General features: G+C 45.3%; 1 protein-coding gene across 1 annotated transcript in view; it reads right to left on the reverse strand.

The window, feature by feature from the left end:
* The window catches only part of LOC110499190 (transformation/transcription domain-associated protein), an 80447-nt gene that overhangs the window by 12109 nt on the left and 44013 nt on the right, over positions 1 to 24325 (reverse strand). Inside the window, exons 54-67 of the mRNA XM_036956019.2 lie at positions 23579 to 23869; positions 21652 to 21789; positions 21131 to 21243; positions 19618 to 19753; positions 18169 to 18360; positions 15759 to 15954; positions 14791 to 14909; positions 11787 to 11933; positions 11305 to 11405; positions 7988 to 8189; positions 4456 to 4617; positions 2157 to 2247; positions 1565 to 1764; positions 222 to 483 (exon numbers count right to left, since the gene is read on the reverse strand). Of these exons, the coding sequence (XP_036811914.2) occupies positions 222 to 483; positions 1565 to 1764; positions 2157 to 2247; positions 4456 to 4617; positions 7988 to 8189; positions 11305 to 11405; positions 11787 to 11933; positions 14791 to 14909; positions 15759 to 15954; positions 18169 to 18360; positions 19618 to 19753; positions 21131 to 21243; positions 21652 to 21789; positions 23579 to 23869 (2350 nt within the window). The remainder of the gene's footprint in view (positions 1 to 221; positions 484 to 1564; positions 1765 to 2156; positions 2248 to 4455; positions 4618 to 7987; positions 8190 to 11304; positions 11406 to 11786; positions 11934 to 14790; positions 14910 to 15758; positions 15955 to 18168; positions 18361 to 19617; positions 19754 to 21130; positions 21244 to 21651; positions 21790 to 23578; positions 23870 to 24325) is intronic.

Below are 24325 nucleotides of genomic sequence, written 5' to 3' on the forward strand. Positions count from 1 at the left end.
CTACATCTGGCAGCTTGGTTATGTCTGGCTATGGCTAGAATGAGACGGAGCACTGCATAAGGAATAGGGGGTGATTTGAGATTTACCCCTACACTCCTATGAGTCAACACTGTTAGTAAGATTCCAAAAGTGAGTTATATTTCTTTAAAATAAAATCAATAATAGGGAAATAATTAACCTAGCAGAAGTAACAAACTACATGAGGTTAGAGCAGTGTGTACCTGTGGTGAACTGTCCCTTCATCTTCTGGAAGACCGGGTCCTGAGCGGTGGCCTGGGCTCGGCGGGCGAGCGACTCAGACGCCGCGCTGGAGAACATGGTGGAAACGTTGGAGACGTTCTCCAGCCCCACGCCAAAAGTGCTCACCAGCTTCTTGACGAAGTTCAGCGTGTGCGGCGTGATCTTGGCGTCCGACACGGCACCGCTCTTCTCGAACGCCACCGAGTAGCACTTAAACAGACCCTGCTGGAGCTGTCTCAGGACCTGGATGGGAAGGGGGGAGGAAGATATTGATAATGTATAATACACTGTTTCTGACCCTAAAAATGCTGATAGTGAGCAAAATATGCCACCCACAAGCTCACCTTACCCCCCTAATCTGCCAACCCTCCCTCCTTTTCCAATAGTCCCCCCCCCCCTACTGAAAACTCCTCTCCCCAGGCAGGTGTATCCAGGTGAGGTTGTTCCCACGGTGTTCCTCTGTCCAGGTTTAACCAATGGAACGGACTGCAGCCCCGAGCACAGACACTACTACCCCCCCCTCTCCCACACAGCATTGCTAAAGCACTTTGCAGCACCGGCGAGTTGCATTTGGAAGCTTGTATTATGTCAGCGCTCTCCCGGTTTATAGAAACCAGTCAAGGTTTCTATAGGGGGGTAGGATATAGTGTTCTAGATGAGGGAGTGATTCCAGAGGTGGGTGCTGAAAGTGTTTCAGGAAAAAGAAGTTAATCCTCTGTGTAAATGTTGCGTTCACTGACAGTCACTTCCATTTTCCAGTCTGTAAGCTCGCTGTGTTGGAGGTTGGATGGAAAAGTCGCAGTTTAGCTTCGCCATGTCAGAAACATGACAGAGCCCTTCCTTCAACAGGGCTTCAGACTACTCAGGTAGAGAGGAGCACCGGACTGAACAGATGTGGCTAATGGTAGTGGTGGAAAATAGGAGAACAGATGAGTGCCTGGGTGTGTAGGAGGACAGGGAATTGGCAGCTCTGTGTACTCAGTCATACAGCATTGACAAGAGAGCCAGAGGAGAGAAGGGAGAGTTGTGTGGATACAGGGAAGGAGTTGGAGGTTGATGCAGAGTTGTCTTGTTCAAACCAGTGGCCAGGGAACTGAACAGTGGTTAAACCTGGGGGTTAACATACCATTTCTAAAAAAATCTGAATTTGTTTAGAAATGTCTCTACGGAGGCCAGTCTGCACCGGTATTTCCGTTGCATTCCTGAGTAGAATATAAATAAATACTCAGGAGGATGAAGGATTCATGGGTCGCTGACTAACACAGTCCTCTAACACACACACCCTCTCACCACCATCCCAGGTGACCAGGTGCCCCTGCCTCACCTCTTCGTGCCAGTTCTCTCTGAACCAGACCATCTGGTCCACAATGCCCTCCAGAGAGGAGAGCAGCGTGGGGTGCAGCTCTCGCTGCATGTGCATGATCCTGCTGCAGCGCCACATAGGGGCCGTGGCCCTGATGGGGCCCGGGTCAGACGCCGAGTGGGTCTGGGCCCCCACCGAACTGGGCTGCTGCTGGCCCGAGTCTAGAGAGGAGAGGAGGAAGGAGGTGGGGAGAGAGAAAAACGAGGTGTGAAGACAGTGGAGGCAGAATCGAGGGGTAGTGATGTGAGAAAGATGAGAGAAGAGAAAAGGAGAGAGTGTAGATAAAAGAAAAGGCATTAGGAAGCAAAAAGACAATGAGTTCTAAAATGCACTTCAAAGCCTGCAAAACAAAGTCATAGCTTTGTTTGATAAACGCTTTTCTTTAAGAAGTCAGTGAGCTAGAACCCTCCTGCACCTACAAGGTGAATACATAAATACGCTACTCAACAGTAGCGCCGCTTTCAAACACAGTCATACCCTTCGTGTCCAAAAGGGGACATAACATCACCTTTAATGTTCAAACCGTGGTGAAACCGGCACGCACACAACTTACCGCTCTTGTAGCGTTCCCTCTGCTCGATCTTGAGCGTCAGGTAGAGGGTGCGGATGGGGAAGTAGACTGCCTGGGGGTACACTCGTCCCACCTAGCAGACAGCGGGGGGAGGGGGGGGGGGGTCAGATTACCATTCAAAGAAGAAGCTACCCTCAGAGATCTCATTGCACACAGGAGAGGAGTGTACGCTGCAGAGAATCCCAAAGAATATCCAACATTGATACCCTACAAGCAGCTCTGTAATGTGTAATGGAGATATGATATGAAACCCTGGAGGGTATTTCAGGTTCCAACAACTCTGTGCCTAAATTTAGAGGGTTGCCTTGGCCTAGACTGCTAGAGACTGACCTAAGTTCAGCGGCATTAACTTTATCCGCAAACTATACACTCCATAATCTACATTTCTACAGACGTCATCAAGACACCTCAGAAAACCAAACACGATTTGACACAAACAATCCAGGGAATAAACAGGATGGATGTAAGAGTTTGACAGGTGGACGGCCATAGGTGTGAGCTCAGCACCTTTTGCTAGGTGGGAGATAGAACGCCGATCAACTCAACACACGGGAGTTATGCACAGTGACAGTGAGGCCTTGATGACAGAGACAACAAGGTGGTTGAGCCCAGACCACAGCTCCTCTCAGGCCCCATTAGACTGACACCCTACACCCCTGTTCCCCTACCCTGCTGACAGAGGGGTGAGGAATAACCTGTAGGTGTAAAGAGACACCTCACTAACCCTGGTTCAGCCTCCCATTAACAGTACAGAGGAGCACAGAGGGAGGGCTATGCTGGGTGATGGAGAGGAGGATGGAGGGATGGATAGATAAGTGGCAGCTTAGCAGGGCATTAAAGATGAGGCAGAAGGAGAGAAAGGAGGAGGAGCGTAAGGAGAGATCAGGCTCTTAATGGGAGATGAAGGATGTTATATTTTGGAGGGGGATTAGATTCGCTGTAGGACTGTTAACGCTGTGATTCATCTCTCCTCTGCTCCTCAGGGTTAACCTTCATTAATATTTCACTGTCTGTTTTTAAAGCATCACGCCGTGCGGCCGCCGCCCACAACACTAAATTATTCAGCGTCGCTAAGATAAAGGCTTCCATCCATTAAAAAGGTGCTTTTCTCTTTTACAGACAGTCAACCTTTTACCCTTCACTCATCATATGATGAGGAGGAAGGCAGACGAGTGACAAAATGCTTCACCCATCCATTCCCCAAATACCAAACTGCAAAAGCCATTCATAAACCTCTCCATGATCTCACCATTACCTTAATAGGCTACAAAAAGGTTGAGAAACCCTGATTTAATAACTAAACAAACCATATTTATATTCCATTAAGCACATGATGTGGGCTTGTCTGACTCGCCTTAGAATAGCGTGTTTCCACTTCACGTGAGAGATTATCTATAAATCTCTTCGCTCCCTCTTCTCCCACCCTCGCTGTCTCTTCTCTCCCATTTCCCGCTCTACTGGGTGGATAAGGGGTGTTTGATGTAGCCAAATAGTCTTTGAAGTTCCCACCTCTCAATTGCTCGGAAATAATACTCCATTAACGGAAAGCAAATTAGTCCCTTACTTTATTTGTCAGCTCTGTTCCTGCACTGCGGATGAGTTTGATATTAACTTAATATTCATTCCTTCTATAAATAATTGAAAAGGGCTCACTGGAGGAAGGGGAAGCCAATACATGAGGAGAGGAATCTGAATGGTTAATTTGATAAATAGAAAGTGCTGGAGAGAGGCCACTCTGGCACTGAGTGCTGTTAATCCATCTCGATTAGGCTGACGTGCCTGCGCGCACACACACATACACACACCTGTCCACTCAGTATTTACAGACGGACAGATGCAAGGCCAGATACAGATGGGGGAACATTTACATTTAGGAGAGGAGGATAGGAGGGCTGAGTGCTTGTAGTACAGAAAGGTCCTTAGCTTGTCCGTCACAGGTACAGGAAAGTTGAGAAACAAAATAAAAAACGAGGACCAAGGCACTTTTTATAGAATTAAAATATGAAGAGTGCCTTGGTGCTCCTTGTTTTTTTTGTTGACCAATTAACCCTTTGCCAAAGAGCACCAATCGAATAAGACCTATGGAGCAGCAATTGCTTCCTTTCCTTTTTTCTACTCTAGAATTATAACGGGCTGTGCTGTAGACAGATGGGCTTATTCTATGGATGGGAGGTGGGTACAGGCGTAGAATTACATATTACAACTTCATTGAATAGGATCTCTGTGGGTACGGGTGTTGTGAGTGGTCACAGGTGTGCCGTAGGTACACAGGTTGACGTACCTGGCTGATGAGGTTGAGCAGGGGTTTGCCCTCTGACCCCACCAGGCAGGTCAGGAGCTGTGGTATCCATGCCAACCACTGGATGGGCGGCACCCCGATGCAGTACTTGTCCACAGCATCCGCCAGGGTGTTCTTGTCATCAAAGCTCAGCAGCCACAGCACCTGGGAATGGGGGGCAGGAGAGAGAACAGTGACACCGTTAGAGGGAGGTTGCTGGCGAGCTCAGGCAGCATGGACACAAATTACATCAACATTTCAAATGGTGACTAAAGGGCTTAATTGCCTGTAATATCATCACCAGACCATCTCTGGAGCTCAGATCAGTGGCACACATGAACAGTGAGAGGGAGGTTGCGTTCCTTGGCAAGCTTTAGCCGCTTTGAGAAGGGGAGGAGTGGGTCACAGAGCAGGTGAACTCCCTCCTGGGGGGGCTGTTGATGGAGACATTAACCCCCCCACCCCCTATCAGCCAGCCAGCTAGGCCACACAGCTTGTGTATAATTACTGATAATCACTGGACATCTCTGCTCATCCATCAGGCTCTAAATGCTGCCAGGACCAGACCCAAGATGTGTCCCAAACAGAAAGCTATTCCCTATATAGTGCACTACTTTTCAAAAGTAGTGCACTATATAGGGAGCCATTTGGGACACATCCCCGGTTACCGAGCCCCGGCCAGCCATCTCCTCTCTCCATACAATAGCAAGGGCAACATACACCCCCCCCACCCCCTTGTGTGAGAGTGCACTGTTTAATGTTATCCCCCCAGAAACACCAGCCCAGAGGAAATGGAAGCTAATGGCCCTGATTATTTCTGTAAGAGCTGATTATAGTACTTGTGTGACGGCCAATATTCACAGCTAATACTGGAGAGGGAGAGACTTTTGTCCCATTTCTCATTTTTACTACAGGTGAAAGAGTCAGGGGATCGTCATGTTAATGATGCCCTACTGCCCATTTAGTGTTTTCTATGCTGCTGTCCAATGTCCACCATCACACAAGAAGGATCCAATTACAGCATCTTACCTGGACATATTTCTACAACACAGAGCAGAAGATTCAACACCCCCCCTGCAATAGCTTTGCTGTAGGACTATTAGCTACAACTGTCCGCCGTTTCTGGTACCACAGTCAGCTAGGTCATGACCTCCAGAGAGAGCATCAAAGGATCAGAGTGTGTACTACTGATTGGTCTGGTTGTTGGTGATGGTCAGTCTGAAGCAGAGGGGGAATTGGGGTGGCTGGTGAACTTGTATTCAGTCATTTTAGAGTGCAGCATGAGATTGACCCTCTAGAGCAGGGTTCCCCAACTGGCATACCAATATTTTCTGTGGTTCATTTTATTTGACTGCCAGGTTTCCTGAGAATTAATGAATATATATATAGTGTAGAAAACATTAAAGGACACCTTCCTAATATTGAGTTGTTCCCCCCCCCCCCCCCCCAGTTTAACCTGTACCCTCCCCTTTATCGACACAGATTAAAGTGGATTTAACAAGTGACATTGATAAGGGATCATAGCTTTAATATGCATTCATCCTTAATGTTTTGTACACTCAGTGTGTGCATACACACATACATAGAACAAAAATAACATGTAAAGGGTAGGCAACACATCTTCCACCCTGATCCTCAACACAGGGCCCCCTCAGGGGGTGTGTGCTTAGTCCCCTCCTGTACTCCCTGTTTACCCACGAGTGCGTGACCAAGAAGGACTCCAACACCATCATTAAGTTTGTAGACGACAACTATGGTAGCCCTGATCAGACAACGATGGGACGGCCTATAGGTAGATCAGAGACCTGGCCGCATGGTGCTAGGACAACCACCTCTCCCTCAATGTGAGCAAGACAAAAGGAGCTGATCGTGGACTACAGGAAAAGGAGGGCAGAACACACCCCCACTTACAGCAACAGGGCTGTAGTGGAGCGGGTCGAGAGCTTCAAGTTCCTTGGTGTCCACCTCATCAACAAACTATCATGGTCCAAACACACCAAGACAGTCGTGAAGAGGGCACGACAACTCCTATTCCCCCTCAGGAGACAGAATTTGGCATGGGCATCCTCAAAAAGGTTCTACAGCTGCACCACCGAGAGCATCCTGACCGGTTGCATCACCGCCAGCTATGGCAACTGCTCAGCGTTCAACCATAACGTGCTACAGAGGGTAGTGCGTAGGGCCCAGTACATCACTGGGGCCAAGCTTCCTGACAGCTATAACAGGCCACATGGTGGCGGTGGGGTTATGGTATGGGCAGGCATATGCTACGGATAACGAACACAATTGCATTTTTTTCTATGGCAATTTGAATACATAGAGGTACCGTGACGAGATCCTGAAGCCCATTGTCGTGCCATTCATCCGCCGCCATCAGCTCATCTTTCAGCATGATAATGCATGGCTCCATGTTGCAAGGATCTGTACACAATTCCTGGAAGCTGGAAATGTCCCAGTTCTTCCACGGCTTGCATACTCAGACATGTCACCTATTGAGCATGTTCGGAATGCTCTGGATCGACATGTTCCAGTTCCCACCAATATCCAGCAACTTCACACAGCCATTGAAGAGGATTGGGACAACATACTAAAATCAACAGCCTGTTCAACTCTATGTAAAGGAAGTGTGTCGCACTGCATGAGGTAAATGGTGTTCACAGCAGATACTGACTGGTTTTCTGACCCACGCCAAACTTCTTTTTTTTTTATGGCATCTGATCATTCATTCCCAGTCATGTGAAAGCGATAGATTAGTGCCTAATGAATTCATTTCAAATGACTGATTTCCAAATACTAAAATTGTTGCATGTTGGGGGGCAAATCCGCTCTAAGTTCCAAAATATTCCCACGCATAATAGAGAGATACATGTACTCATACACAAATGTATGCAAGGTTTGAAATTATTACGTTTTAGACAAATATTATATCTGTTGTTTCGGCTTCGGGCAGTCAATTTGCAGTCTACAAATTATTTGTTGATATGTTCCGACCCCCTGACCATCCACTCAAGAAAAAAAATCGTCCTCAGACTTTATCTAGTTGATAATCCCTTCCCTAGAGAAAAGGAGACTATAGTAGTGATTGGTGGTGAAGAATAGATGGTGTTTCTTTGACATAGGTGCGCCACGCAAACAATCAGAAAGAGGAAGTGCTTTCTCTTAGTTACAGCCCAGTGGAGTCTAAATTATGTCTAAATGAAAATAACTCCTACACACTGAAAACCATTTGTGGGTTTAAGTTCACAAGTGCTTTCCTGTTCATCCGTGTGAGACCTTCACAGGTGCTTTCCTGTTCATCCGTATGAGAGACCTTCACAGGTGAAGTTGCAAGGCAAGGCAAGCAAATAAACGTAACTCTAGCATTTTCACCATTTGTGATCCATAATATTAGCAGTTGCTTACACCGAATGATGGCATGCTAGAGCCATGTCCTTCACAGAAGCTGGAAGGTTACTAGTAGCTGTTCCTCATGAGGCATATAACTCCAGCTCAGTTGTGCTTGGATCACACGAGCAGAACTCCATCTCTAACCCACCTTGGCCAGGTACTTCCGTGACTTGCTCTCGTTCTGATGTCGGCAGGCGTGCAAGTAGCAAGTGAGGGCAGAGACACCCAGGTGCAGCTGGCGCTCCTTAACGAAGATGTTCTCCAGGTAGTCCCCCCACATGGCCCAGGCCTTCACCAGGACATCATGCATCTGGACCGCTGCCGAGAACGCCTTGTTGGCCTCCTCTGACCTGGAGAGGGGGAGAAATGAATGAGTGAGTAAGGGAGAATAGAGGAGAAAGAGGGGGGGAGTAATGAAGAGTGAGTAAGGGAGAATAGAGGAGAAAGAGGGGGGTAGTAATGAAGAGTGAGTAAGGGAGAATAGAGGAGAAAGAGGGGGGGAGTAATGAAGAGTGAGTAAGGGAGAATAGAGGAGAAAGAGGGGGGGTAATGAAGAGTAAGGGAGAATAGAGGAGAAAGAGGGGGGAAATGAAGAGTGAGTAAGGGAGAATAGAGGAGAAAGAGGGGGGGTAATGAAGAGTAAGGGAGAATAGAGGAGAAAGGGGGGGGAAATGAAGAGTGAGTAAGGGAGAAGGGAGGATAGAGGAGAAAGAGGGGGGAGTAATGAAGAGTGAGTAAGGGAGAAGGGAGAATAGAGGAGAAAGAGGGGGGGTAATGAAGAGTAAGGGAGAAGGGAGGAGAAAGAGGGGGGAAATGAAGAGTGAGTAAGGGAGAAGGGAGGATAGAGGAGAAAGAGGGGGGAGTAATGAAGAGTGAGTAAGGGAGAAGGGAGAATAGAGGAGAAAGAGGGGGGGAAATGAAGAGTGAGTAAGGGAGAAGGGAGAATAGAGGAGAAAGACGGGGGGAAATGAAGAGTGAGTAAGGGAGAATAGAGGAGAAAGAGGGGGGGAAATGAAGAGTGAGTAAGGGAGAAGGGAGGATAGGAGAAAGAGGGGGGGAAATGAAGAGTGAGTAAGGGAGAAGGGAGGATAGGAGAAAGAGGGGGGTAGTAATGAAGAAGGGAGAATAGAGGAGAAAGAGGGGGGGAAATGAAGAGTGAGTAAGGGAGAAGGGAGAATAGAGGAGAAAGAGGGGGGGAAATGAAGAGTGAGTAAGGGAGAAGGGAGGATAGGAGAAAGAGGGGGGAGTAATGAAGAAGGGAGAATAGAGGAGAAAGAGGGGGGGAAATGAAGAGTGAGTAAGGGAGAAGGGAGAATAGAGGAGAAAGAGGGGGAACATGGGAAGATAAGGAGAAAGAGGGGGATGGGGATATGGAGAGGAAGAGAGAATAGAGGGGAGAGTACGTTGAGAGAGAAGAGGGGATGAAGGATGTAGCAAAATGGAGATTGGGAAAGGGTAGAGTACGGCAGAGAGCGAGGATAGTGTTAAAATTATATTTTGAATATGTATATCAATAGCAATCAGTTTTAAAACTTCCCCTCATCGACAAGGCTCTCCTCCCATTATTACGGCTAGCGCTAGAAAGTAACATGACTACATCAGTGAAGGAGCGTTTAATGTTGTGGAGTATGTCAGAGCCAGCCACACAGTATTACAGCAGTTTAACAGCGTCGCAACATGTCATCAACGTCACAAAGCAGGTAATGGCGCCGTATACTGGAATAAACTTTAACCCAGAAGAGGATTCTTGATCCTGCTTTCAGAATCTGGAACTCACGGCTCAAGTGTTCAGCTCCAGTTTATAGCTGAAAATACCAAGAAGAGCGAGGGAGACAGACAGACAAGGTGGAACCTGGCAGAGACCTACGTTTGAATGTTGTATATGCTGATGGTGAAAAATATGTACAGTCATCAACCGCTTTCAAAGACATAAAACATTTGAATAATTTTACAACCAATTCAGGACTTGATTAAGGAATAAGGGGCAAGGCACCCCATAAAAAAATAAACATCTGCCCCTTAGTCAAAATAAAAACACTTGTCTGTAAACAAAACAAGAGCTCAACAGGACTTAGTCAAACAACCTTTCCCCACCATTTTGGGAGAGGTTTCAAACAGCGAGGAGAAAGCACACCTGCTTTAAAATGGCTCGCGGGCCAATCAATTATAAAGGGTTACTATAACAACATATTTGGCATTGCCATAAAGGAACATGGAGGCTGATTGCTGTGGGAGTCTAAACCAGGCCCCTCCAGACATACTTTATGTGCTCGTCACATTGGCCGTGTCAAAGTACATAAACAGTTTCTCCTCAGCGGGAGTGGAGTAGAGGGGGAGAAACGCCCAGAGTGTCAAGTCACACACAGATACACCACTTAACTGTACGCCCCAACTGTCTACCCCAGGCCCAAACCCCAGGCCCAAAGCGGTTCATACTCCCGCAGTGTGTGTGTGTGTGTGTGTGTATGTGTGCGTGTGTGTTCGTAATGACTGTGTTGGGTCCTTACTGCTGAGGTTAGGCTAAGTTCTGCTGATACCAGAGATTCCAGTAAATTGCCAGCGAGTTAATTATTTGGGCGCGGATATTTAATAAGCTATCCCCCATTTTTATTTCACCCCCGCGGGGAGCCGTCATGTCAGGGCTGATGAGGAGAGTGGGCACTGAAGGGTGAGGGGGAAAGTGGGTTGTGTGTGGATGTGTGATTTGGGAAGGGCATAGAGAGGGTTGTGTGTGTGTGTGTGTGTGTGCGTGCATGTTTATTTGTGTGTGCGGGTATGTGAGATTGGGGAAGGGAACAGAGGCATGTGTGTTTGCTCTGCAGGCACTCCCTGTAGTGAGAACGTAGTGTAGACACAGGCGTGTGTGTGTGTTTGCTCTGCAGGCACCCCCTGTAGTGAGAACGTAGTGTAGACACAGGCGTGTGTGTGTTTGCTCTGCAGGCACCCCCTGCAGTGAGAACGTAGTGTAGACACAGGCGTGTGTGTGTTTGCTCTGCAGGCACCCCCTGCAGTGAGAACGTAGTGTAGACACAGGCGTGTGTGTGTTTGCTCTGCAGGCACTCCCTGCAGTGAGAACGTAGTGTAGACACAGGCGTGTGTGTGTTTGCTCTGCAGGCACTCCCTGCAGTGAGAACGTAGTGTAGACACAGGTGTGTGTGTGTTTGCTCTGCAGGCACTCCCTGCAGTGAGAACATAGTGTAGACACAGGTGTGTGTGTGTTTGCTCTGCAGGCACTCCCTGCAGTGAGAACGTAGTGTAGACACGGGCGTGTGTTGAGGACACGGTTAGATATAAGAGTCTGAGATTAGAACCTGAGTCCGTCACCAAGTCAACCTGAAGAGCTCATTCATACACTCAGACACCCAGACAGTCCTACACCCAGACAGTCCTACACCCAGACAGTCCTACACCCAGACAGTCAGTCATACTCAGCCATCACTTGTAACGGTCTAGAGGAGTACATACTTGTTGATCTGAGCCAGGAACATGCCTTTGAGAGCGTAGAACTCAGCTGTCATCTCCTTGGTGAAGTACTTCAGGTTGGTTGACTCTATCACCTCCAGACCCTGCAGAGGGAGATGAAAACAACTTTGTTCACCAAATATACTCAGTCACTATTTAGAAAGTGAATTTCAATAAGCGTTCTGTCATCATTTAAGATCATGTATTTCAAAAAGGCATTGAAGTGAAGTCTTCAATGGGGTTTTTAAAAATGGGGGAAAAAAACTTCAGACAGGGGAACATTTATCAGATAAAAAAGGTCTTATCATCATCATCACTAAAACATACTTCATGTAATAATATATTCCATTTAGCAGATGCTTTTATCCAAAGCGACTTAGTCAGGCACACATGTACAAACAGGTGGTCCCGGGGATTGAACCCTCTACGCTGGCGTTGCAAGCGTCATGCTCTACCAACTGAGCTCCAAATGACCACTTCCTCACCTGCATACACTCGTTCTTGCCCATGACCCCTGCCAGCTGCAGGTAACATTTGACCTGCTGGCGGATCTTCTGGAAGCAGTCTATGATGGGCACCGTGGGGATGGTGTGGATACGACTCAGGATGTCCAGAGACACGTTCACAAGACCCTGAGGGGAAGCATACAGGTTCATAACATTAAAAATAGTAATAACATTATAATACAGTGCCTTCAGTCAGTACTTTATCCACAGTGTTACTAAGTGGGATTAAAAATACATTTAAATTGTAATTTATGGTCATCGATCTACACAAAATACTCCAGTGTCAAAGTGGAAGGAAATGTTGAATATTGATTAGATAAGTATTCAACCCCAATCACATTTGGCAGCGATTACAGCTGTGAGTCTTTCTGGGTAAGTCTAAGAGCTTTGCACACCTGGATTTGCACACCTTTTAAAAAACTCTTCAAGCGCTCAAGTTGGTTATTGATCATTGCTAGACAGCCATTTTCAAGTCTTGTCATAGATTGTCAAGTTGATTTAATTAAGTCAACTGTAACTAGGCCACTCAGGAACAGTCAATGTCATCTTGGTTTATGTTATTGTCCTGCTGAAAGGTGAATTCGTCCCCCAGTGTTTGTTGGAAAGCAGACAACCAGGTTTTCCTCTGGGATTTTGGCTGTATTCCATTTTATCCTAAAAACTCCTTTCAAACCAGCGTAAAAATATAATTAGTGGTACTCAGTGAAGTATTGCATTGGATTTGCCTCAAACAATGCTTTGTATTCAGCATAAAAAGTATGTAGTATTACTTCAGTGCCTTGTTGCAAACAGGATGCATGTTTTGGAACATTTTTATTCTGTACAGGCTTCCTTTTCACTCTGTCATTTAGGTTAGTATTGTGGAGTATCTACAATGTTGATCCATCCTCAGTTTTCACATCACAGCCATTGTAATAGTTTTAAAATCGCCATTGGACTCTGGTTCTCTTCCTATCCGGCAACGGAGTTTGGAAAGACGCCTATATCTTTATAGTGACTGGGTGTGATACACCATCTAAAGCCTGATTATTAACTTCACCGTGCTCCAAGGGAAATTCAAATGTCTTTATTTTAATTTCTTCTTTTTTTTCCTTTTCTTTTTTTAACATATTTACCAATCCGTGCCCTTCTTGAAAGGCATTGGAAAATCTCCCTGGTCTTTGTTGTGAAATCTGTGCTTAAAATTCATGACTCAATTGAGGGACCTTACAGATAATTGGTCTGTAAGGTCCCTCAGACATAATGTTAACCACTATTATTGAACACAGAATTAGGGCTGGGCAATTCAAAACTTATGGGCAATTCACAATATACCATGTGTACAAAACATTAGGTACGCCTGCTCTTTCCATGACAGACTGACAAGATAATTCCAGGTGAAAGCTATAATCTCTTATTGATGTCACTTGTTAAATCCACTTCAGTGTAGATGAAGGGGAAGAGACAGGTTGAAGAAGGATTTTTAAGCCTTGAGACAGGTATTGTGTATGTGTGCCATTCAGAGGTTGAGTGAGCAAGACAAAAGATGTAAGTGCCTTTGAACGGGGTATGGTAGTGTCAAGAACTACAACGCTGCTGGGGTTTTCACGCAAAACAGTTTCCCGTGTGTGTCAAGAATGGTCCACCACCCAAAGGACATCCAGCCAACTTGACAACTGTCAGAAGCATTGGAGTCAACATGGGCCAGTATCCCTGTGGAACGCTTTTAACACCTTGTAGAGTCTATGTCCTGACGAATTGAGGCTGTTCTGAGGGCAAAAGTGGGTGCAACTCAATATTTGTAATGTGTTAATGTTTTCTACATTCAGTGTTACCCTCAATTTTTTGTTTGTTTTTAAATCTCTGAATAAGCTTTGTAGTACAATTAAAAGATCACTACACCACATTTCAAAAAGTCAGGAATAATCTAATGAATTCAGGGCTTCTAAAATGATACGAAGGCTAAACATAAGCCTTCCACAACCATAAGACCCCACTAATAAAATGACCTAAATAGTTTTACCTGCTTTATTTAGCAAAAATCACTTCAGTCTTTCAAGTCCATGAAAATTCCCCTTTTGTTACAAATGTAACCAGAACCATGGTCATTATTGGTGGATGTGCAACCATTAACAGGTCTCATTAACAATCTCTCAAGCCCACACGCTAGTGAGTAAGCCAGTTAAGATGTATATTTCAAGTCTAGCCAACTTGGATGTATTTGCTTGCTAACAAGGTAGAAGAGTTGACCTGTTATGAATAAACACTTGTCTCCCAACTGGTTGAACAACTGGAAATCAAGTGGCTTACCTGGAGAAAAATCACCCTACTTCTCAGAATGAGAACGATATGCCAATTCCATAGAAAAAGTCAAGTTATGCACATTGCACAATTCTAAAACACAAACTAGACGGCACATAAGTCTGTGGCTAAAATGCTGCTGGGGTACTGCAATGCCGTGCGCGACATAAACTGAGCATTCATTTTCCACACCGATTTTGACTCCTGAACTTATTTCGGCTTGCCATAACAAAGGGCTTGAACACTTTTTGACACAAGATGTTTCAGCTTTTCATTTAATTAATTTGTAATACAAAATCTAAAAACAGAATTCGCCCAGTGACAAAATCTCTAAATTCAGGCTGTTAACAACAAAATGTGGAAAAGGAGAGTGGTGTGAATACTTTGAAGGCACTGTATGTGCAATTTAGTAGACGCTTTTATCCAAAGCTCATGCATGCATACATTTTTTTGTATGGGTGGCCCGTGGGAATCGAACCCACGATCCTTGGCATTGCAAGCACCATGCTCTACCAACTGAGCCACACAGGAGTTGGAAACAATTCAATTCATAAATTGGAAAACCTTCAAATGAATGGGACATTTTATTTTCAATGCTCTAATCTAATCTTCCATTTCCAGATTTGGCAACTGAAATTAAATCCAACCCTGGTGAACACGTAATCTTGGCAGATAGTGATTTATCACACAGTGAGCATGGTACCTGTTTGCGTCCTATCTTGCCATATTGGATGATGGCAGAGGCGGAGGCGTGGACCCCCAGCATGGCATTGCTGGTGTTGGGGTCGTGCTGCGTGTTGGTCTCATACGCCGTCACGATGGCTGGGATAGGAAGGAGGAGAACAAGATGTCACTACAGTCCAGTCAGTGTAGAGTAGAGGGGGCTCCATATTATTGAGCTTGACTATGTAACAAAGTTAATTTGGATGAAAGCATTAGAAATATAACTAAGGATGAATATCAAAGACAATGATGTCTCATGTTCTCTCGAGGTTTGTAGTTACACCAGTCATCATAGCTGTAGTAGTTTCATAGCAGCACTAAAGCTGCCACTGACATCTTTCAGGATGCTAAGTCTGAATGGTTTCAAAGTCACTGCAGGACAACGCCTGGCACCACAGCGTGTGTCATGTTATAGAGGACACAGACAACAACGAGACCAGATTTTTAAATTCACTCAACTCTCCCTTTATTTACCATGTCTCCTCATCTTCTACCTCAAATTTGTTTCACTCAACTCTCCCTTTATTTACCATGTCTCCTCATCTTCTACCTCAAATTTGTTCCATCTTTCCCCTCTTTGTTTTTTGTACTGTTCTTTCCTTCCTCTTGTCCTTTTCATATCCACTCCTCCTTCCTCCCCCTCTTTGCCACAGAGTTTCACCTCTTCTTATCTCCAGCTCTTTCCCTCCCGCCAACTTAGTCTGTGCTGTCATGCAGTCCCTTGGCATTGCTTCCCCCCCCCCTCTACCTCTCTTTCACACTCACTGTCTGTCTGTCTGTCTCTTCTCTCCCCCTCTCATATGTATGTGTGTGTGTGTGTGTCATGCGGAGTAAACAAGTCATTTAGAGAGCTGACATTTGGGAAGGTAGAGAGAGCCTGAGGGGTTCAGCTCACTATGGCCTTTTAGAGACGTCCCCATTGTGAGTAGCGATAGGTGTGAGTCCTACCCTGGTAGTGGTGCTGCCGCCACATGAAGATGCTGCTCCAGTGGGAGAGGTCGTCAGAGACGATGGGCAGCCTGTTCCTCCAGGTCTTCACCACAGTTTTCATGTCGTGGAGGCTGGTGTTACGGCCCATGTTAGCTGGCTGCAATCCGGCGTTGATCTGGGCCGCCTCCTGGAGCTCAATGATCTGCTGGGCAGCCTGGTTGGGGAGGAGAGGGGTGGGAAAGTTTAAGGGTTTTGAGAGAATGGAGGAATGGAGAGAGAAGGGGAGGAGATGAAGAAAGAATGAGTGTGGAGAACAGTGGTGACAGGAAATAATTGGAACGAGAGTGCGAGAGAGAGAGAGAGCGCGCGAGACAGAGGGCCAGGGTAAACAGAGAAAGAGAAGGAGGGGTACAGAAGACGGAGGGATGAGACTTGGCAGGGTTTCTGTTCTTTCTCTATGACAGTAAGAAAGGCAGGATGTTCAGGCCAATTCCAAACCCATTAGCCCACTGTATTACAGGCTTATGATGACTATTGGAAAAACCTTCTCTGAAATGAGGTCCGAGAAGCAAACACCTGATAGTTGATAAGCCACTTTGATCCTTCTATTTACCTTCAGGGACAGAACATCATATTAAGGCTAGGGCTGGTGACAGGGACAGAACATCATATTAAGGCTAGGGCTGGTGACAGGGACAGAACATCATATTAAGGCTAGGGCTGGTGACAGGGACAGAACATCCTATTAAGGCTAGGGCTGGTGACAGAACATCCTATTAAGGCTAGGGCTGGTGACAGAACATCCTATTAAGGCTAGGGCTGGTGACAGAACATCCTATTAAGGCTAGGGCTGGTGACAGAACATCCTATTAAGGCTAGGGCTGGTGACAGAACATCCTATTAAGGCTAGGGCTGGTGACAGGGACAAAACATCATATTAAGGCTAGAGCTGGTGACAGGGACAGAACATCATTAAGGCTAGGGCTGGTGACAGGGACAAAACATCATATTAAGGCTAGGGCTGGTGACAGGGACAGAACATCATTAAGGCTAGGGCTGGTGACAGGGACAGAACATCATATTAAGGCTAGGGCTGGTGACAGGGACAGAACATCATTAAGGCTAGGGCTGGTGACAGAACATCCTATTAAGGCTAGGGCTGGTGACAGGGACACAACATCATATTACTTTAATGGCTAATCACTTCTTTCAGACAAAGACTAAAAGGTATGTAGTCTCCATTCTGAAGGGTCTAATTTATTTGTTCCATTTAACCAGGTAGGTTGACTGAGAACACATTCTCATTTACAGCAACGACCTGGGGAATAGTTACAGGGAAGAGGGGATGAATGAGAATTGGAAGCTGGGGATGATTAGGTGAATGATGGTATGAAGGCCAGACTGGGGATTTAGCCAGGACACCGGGGTTAACACCCCTACAATAAGTGCCATGGGATCTTTAGTGAGTACAGAGAGTCTAAACCGGGATATGAAATGCTGTTGAGCTGCTAGAATCTACACACGAATGACGATCAATCATTTTCATCAACCCATCAATCAAGATTAATACTAAAGCCAACGATCAATATAGCTGGTGTAAATTCATTGGAAAGTCCTTTATTTTGATGGCTTGATTCCGAATGCAGTTTGATTCTAGTTATTTACCTGCAGAAAGCCTTTGTTTTAGAGGCTCTCCGGGCTTTAAGTGTATGGTACTGAAATAAAGATTTACGACTGCTGAGTTCACTAAGCAGGAAAGAAAAGTTGTTTTCCTGCTTTTATAATGAATGGGACCACAGACAAATGAATGTAGCAGCACGCAATTCAAATAGCTGCCTTCAAAAGAGAAATGTCCTGAATCGGTCGGTGGACCGACCAAATCAAATCACCAGAAACAAAATAAATTGGGCAGTACAATATTCTCACAATTATCTGTTAATATCAGCTGATGGCACATTTATAACCTTCATTTTGGAGTGGTCATTCATCATGCAAATGTAATTTTGGAACAGGTATTTATTCAAACACTATCTGATGGGGGGGGAAAGCAATTACAGACAGTCTAAAGTTACTGCCTCGGTCTCGCTACTTTACTTTCTGTCTCCATTTTTCTTTTCCTCTCAATCCCTCTCCTCTTTCGTCCATTTTATTTCACTCTCCTCTTTCTTTTCCTCCTTCTCAGTCTGTCTCACTCCATTATCTCCCTCCCTCTTGTTTTTATTGCACTTCCAGGGAAGTGTTTTCCCCTCTTCATTCCCAGAAAACAGATCATCAGTGTTTTCCCCAGTAAATTGGCTGGGATCACTGATCGACTCTTCATTTGGCAATACAGTGATCAAAAGAGACGTGTTCCAGACTTTTATTTCATCTTGATTAAGAATTGAGACATATTCAGGTGGTGCTTGTGTCTGCCTCCCTCATCTCTTACCTGAAGTAGTGGTGTGTGTACGTGGGACACGATGTGAGGCAGTCTCCTCCACTCCCGTATGGCCAGACTGGAGGCCATCTCCACCAGCCGTTCTATGAAGTTGAGCTGCTGCTCCTCTGGATGGCAGATAGCCAGGTAACCACGGTGCATGTTCACCTTCCACGCCATCTCCTTAGGACAACTCAGCTCCACCTTACAGATTAGAGACAGGTTACACACCCACACACACGTTCGGTGCATATGAGAAAGTGAGCCTATTTGGACTGCAATTCTTTGTGTGCATCTCAAGTGAATTACTTCATGCCACTGTCACAAAGCAGCACTCTAACAGGACACAATACACCAGCTGTTCAATTCATTCTCCTCATCATTTTTAAAAGGCCTGAGTGGTTAATGAATAATCAGCCTGACACGGAGGTGAGCAGAGACTATATTGATCAGACCACTGAGTGCATTAACCACAACACTAACAAAAGCCCAATGGGAGCCTGCCTTCTGCGCAGTCAAACCTGGGAAACATTATTAGGTGTGTGTGTGTGTGTCTTGGTCTGTGTGTGTTGATGGGGGAGAGAATTACAGCGATCGTTCAATGTGCACTTATCACAGACGAGGGATAGGTGATGAATCTCCCGTAGACAGTGGTGGCCTTATCAGAGGCTGTTTAATTGAAAGCTGGGCCATTCAGATAGACAGACGGAGCCTCACCACAACAGCAGCAGCCTGCTCTACTCTGTCTTCTACCACCGCCACGTAACAAAACACACAACAGATTTTGGGCCAATTAATCACACAGACACGTAAATATTAGATCTATGCAAAACCATGGAAGAGAGAGAGAGAGAGAGAGAGCGAGAGAGAGCGAGAGCGAGGCAACCAGTGGAGCACAAACATTGTAATTACAAACCATATTTATTTTCCTTTAAAACTTCAAAAACTTGCATTGTTACAACACTCTACATAGCCAATAATAACATTTGAAATGTCTATTCTTTTAAAAATTGTGTAATGTTTACAAAATGTTCCTTGTTTGTTGTCTATTCCATTTGCTTTGGCAATGTAAACGTATGTTTCCCATGCCAAGAGACCGAGAAAGAGAGAGCGACTGAATGCAAGAGGCTGCTAGTTGAAAGGTTTTGCTGGACAGTTTAATGAGATGTCACCTCAGGACAGTGCCTCGTTTCAAAATCTCCTTGAGCGGAAAGCAAGGCAGGAGTATTTGTTATGTGTCAGCTACTATCACGTTCCCTCCTCTACTCTGCTTTAGAAAACACGAGGCTGATAAATTAACCTTCCTAACGACTGCCAAACTACATTTCCACAGCTTTACGAGAGTTCTGGAGCTGGGAACCAGACCTCAGCCGAGTGTGTGTGTCTGTCTGACTGTCTATGTGCGCTTGTGTGGTCTGTGTATAGCCGTGTCAGCGTGTGTGTGTGTTGGGCATCCCCTACCTGTACCAGCGCTTCCTTCATGGCGCCCCAGTTGGAGACTCTCCAGGCACACTCCAGTACCAGGTAGGGGTTGCTGTTGCCTTTCGACTGGCCGTACTCTGTCAGAGGCTCCCACTGGTTCAACTCTTTAGAACAGCTGCAGAAACAGGGAGGAGAGTTGATATCAAGATGAATACCAGTTCTCATCGACGGGGCTGTAGTGGAACAGGTTGAGAGCGTCAAGTTCCTAGGTGTCCACATCACCAACAAACTATCATGGCCCAAACGCACTAAGACAGTCGTGAAGAGGGCTTGACAAAACCTATTCCCCCTCAGGAGACTGAAAAGATTTGGCATGGGTCCTCAGACCCTAAAAAGGCATCACTGCCTGGTATGGCAGCTGCTCGGCCTCCAACCGCAAGGCACTACAGAGGGTAGTGCGTACGGCCCAGTACAGCCTTAAGCTTCCTGCCATCCAGGGCCTCTATACCAGGCGGTGTCAGAGGAAGGCCCTAAAAATTGTCAACGACTCCAGCCACCTTAGTCATAGACTGTTCTCTCTGCTATCGCACGGCAAGCGGTACCGGAGCGCCAAGACGAGGTCCAAAAGGCTTCTTAACAGGTTCTACCACCAAGCCATAAGGCTCCTGAACAGCTAATCAAAGGACTACCCAGACCCCTCTTTTACGCTGCTGCTACTCTGTTTATAATCTATGCATTGTCACGAACTACCAACTCTACCTACATGAGCATATTACCTCAACTAACCGGTTCCCCCACACCGGTACCCCCTGTATATAGCCTCACTTATTTTACTGCTGCTGTTTAATTATTTGTTATTTTTCATAATAACTTCTTAAAGCATTGTTGGTTAAGGGCTTGTAAGTAAGCATTTCACTGTAAGGTCTACACCGGTTGTATTTGGCACATGTGACAAATAACATTTGAATAATATACACTGAGTGTACAAAACATAAAGGAACACCTTCCTAATATTGAGTCGCCCTCAGAACAGCCTCAATTCATCAGGGAATGCTTCCCACATGTGTATCAGTTAGCTGGATGTCTTTTGGATGGTGGACCATTCTTGATACACACGGGAAACTGTTGAGCGTGGAAAAACCTAACAGCGTTGCAGTTCTTGACACATTCAAACCGGTACTCCTGGCACCTACTACCATACCATGTTCAAAGGCTCCTAAATATTTTGTCTTGCCAGTTCACCCTCTGAATGGCACACACACAATTCATGGCTCAATGCTTAAAAATCCTCCCATTAATCTACACTGATTGAAGTGGATTTAATAAGTGCCATCAATAAGGGATCATAGCTTTCACCTGGATTCACCTGGTCAGTCTCATGGAAAGAGGTGTTCATAATGTCATGGAAGGAACATGTAGTTATTTTATACACCATTAATTACATGGCAAATACAAATATTATATAGCAACTGCATAGTTCTGAGAGTAATTATGCAGTTATTACACCTACCAGGGATGAACAACTAGACCAGTAAATACATCAGTTATTTACCGTATCCAGTGGTCCTCCCAGAGTTGGTACTCCGGTAAGATGGCAGGAGAGGCGTTGCTCCTCTCGTGTTCCTTCCTGGCTTTTTCCATGGCCTTCTCATAGCTCTCCTGGGCCTGTTGAAGGTAACATAGTAAATAGTCAGTACTACCCAGCTGTGACCAACTCAGTGGCCTTGTGGATTGAGTGTCCGCCCTAAGATTGGAAGTTGGATCCCCGGCAGAGTCATACCAAATACTGTAAAAATGGAACCTGGTGCATCTCTGCCTTGGACTCGGCATTAAGGAGATAGATTGGGGGCAAGGCCTTGCGATAGACTAGCGCCCTGTCCAGGGGTTGTTGTAAATCACGCTGCCTCATGCTACAGAAACAGGAGATAGGCTTTTGCTCCCATGAGCTGTTCCAGGTCGCACAAGCCAAGGCTCGTGCAAGGCTACCTACCCATCTGTAGGCTTTGTAGTCGAAATTGTACAATGTTTACAACATTATCAAATTTGCCAGTGCATCAATCAACAAGACCTCACCTGTTCGAAGAAGCCGTGCTGCTCGTAGGCAATAGCCGTGGAGGTCTCTGGGAACTTGCAGCGTTTCTGCCACAGCCCCGCCCACATGTCCTCCTCCTGCAGTAGAGAGTACAGCTCTGCCAGGGAGTCCAGGATCTCCTATAGGACCACACAGAGTTGGGATCAGGGGTGTACATCTTCCCTTTCAAAGACTATTCCATACACATCTAGATACATGGGCCACCATAAAGGAACTATATTTTATTGTAGTTTGAAACAATTCGGATTGATAAGAGGAATAAATCGATGCGATACAATTAGATTCAATGCACTAACAGTTATTGCATGAAGACATTCATTTTCCAGTCTAAATGGAAATCTGCTGCTCATGGAGCTGGGCCTCTCTGAGCAGGATCAGTCGGAGCTGTGTCAAGTCAAATGGATTTATCATATGCACAGGATACTCGCTGTACATAGTACAATGAAATGCTTTACTCGCAGGTTCACCTCTCGATATGCAACAATAATAGAAAAAAAAGGGGTAATAAAAATAGAATCGAAAGTTGGGCATTAGTATAAAGACGAGCAAGTGTCTGTTTTGACTGTGTTGGGTATGGTTCACAGTTTCTACTATCATGATATAAAATGACAGAGGTACATCTAACCCTAATCTTCAAGTTAAACCGACATGGTTCTCATAACATAAAGCTACTAAAATGTAAATACATGTTCTTGAAGAGAATGTGCACATTTCAAGTCAATTTTGTTCCTCCCCCACTAAAATGGTGGGCAAATATCAATCTAATGTTATTTCCAGTATAACGTCACTGCAGGTTTAAATCAATGTTATTTCCAGTATAACGTCACTGCAGGTTTAAATCAATCTAATGTTATTTCCAGTATAACGTCACTGCAGGTTTAAATCAATCTAATGTTATTTCCAGTATAACGTCACTGCAGGTTTAAATCAATGTTATTTCCAGTATAACGTCACTGCAGGTTTAAATCAATCTAATGTTATTTCCAGTATAACGTCACTGCAGGTTTAAATCAATGTTATTTCCAGTATAACGTCACTGCAGGTTTAAATCAATCTAATGTTATTTCCAGTATAACGTCACTGCAGGTTTAAATCAATCTAATGTTATTTCCAGTATAACGTCACTGCAGGTTTAAATCAATGTTATTTCCAGTATAACGTCACTGCAGGTTTAAATCAATGTTATTTCCAGTATAACGTCACTGCAGGTTTAAATCAATGTTATTTCCAGTATAACGTCACTGCAGGTTTAAACCAATCAAAAGAAACAATGTTACTGTAGGTATAATTTCCAGTCAATCACGTGCATTGTTATGCCACAAAGATCACCGCAGGTAAAGTTCCGTTCGGAACGTTGACATGTTTAAAGGGGGATACTGTTGAAACTCAATTTTAAAATCGCCTAAATTGTAGCAATTTGATTAACACACATTCTACCCATAAAATGGAGACTTGATTTTGGAGTAAAAAAAAACAACAACATTTTTTAAGTAGTCCTGATCGTGTCAGTTTCCCTATAAGCTTCAACGATATACCGAAAGCTGTGCTTTCTAGTATGTACAACTAGAGTTTACTGGACAGTGGGCACCGGTGGGTTGTCTTCCAACTAATAAAGCCTGATTGACTATTGCACAAGTCGTCTCACAAGTGAACCGGTTCATGCTACATTTTAATCGGTTTGGAGTTGTGGACCGAAGCACTTGCATCTTAAACATTTGAACTGGATTCCATATCGTATCAATGAATCGTTACATCCCTAGTCAGGATGCAGTGCCTGTCTAGTAGCCATACCCATTTAATGAATGGACAGTACACAAAAGGCAATGAATGAAGAAAAAGTTACCAAGCTAACCATGTACTCATTTAATAGAACTGAAAGTGAACACGATGACGTCTGTAAACCTGTACCTGTTGTGGTGGAGTGATGCTCTCCTGTTCGTAGAACTCGTTGGTGCTCTGTTTGGGCTTGCTGTGAAGGCTGAGGCCCTTCTCAAAGGCCTGCTGTTCCAGCATCAGAGTGGAGCGCAGCCACAGATTGTGAGTCTTCCCCAGGTACTTCAACACACAGGGCCTGATGGGGATAGGGGGCACACACTGGGACATTGCCTCCACGAAGCAGTTGAGGGCACTGGGCTGGCAGTCCCTCTGAGCCTGGTGGCTCCCACTGCACAGGAAAGGACTCATCTCACCTGACAGGGCCTGGGAGGGAGGTGACGTGGGAGGATGGTTGGGGAGAGGAAAGGAGGGGAAGGAGAGTCAAGGTTAAGAGGACAGATAGAATGCGTTTCTATGGCCAAAAGCATGCAATATTATGCACCACTGAAAACAAGCTAGAACTAATTGGACGCCACCACACTAGCAACCACAGAATAATCATCTAAGAGACAGCTTCAGCAAAAATAATCACTATTTAAATGCTTTGAATAGATTTTTCCTCCAGCAGTCAGTACCCTAAAACCACATGAAGATATTTAGAACCAGATAATCATCAGCCTAAATATGCATCCTATTTAAGTGTTCATCCATGTCCGTCTGTGAGTGACAAACATCATTAAGACGTCTAGTTCTATTTCCAACGCGTCTCAGAAAGTTAATAGCTCAAATCACTTCAAATCAGGAGCCCTTAAATGAGCCTCTTAATACTGGAGGCATCTG

The sequence above is a fragment of the Oncorhynchus mykiss genome, chromosome 20 (genome assembly GCF_057628025.1).
Source record: "Oncorhynchus mykiss isolate SJ-2025 chromosome 20, ASM5762802v1, whole genome shotgun sequence".
Taxonomy (NCBI): domain Eukaryota; kingdom Metazoa; phylum Chordata; class Actinopteri; order Salmoniformes; family Salmonidae; genus Oncorhynchus; species Oncorhynchus mykiss.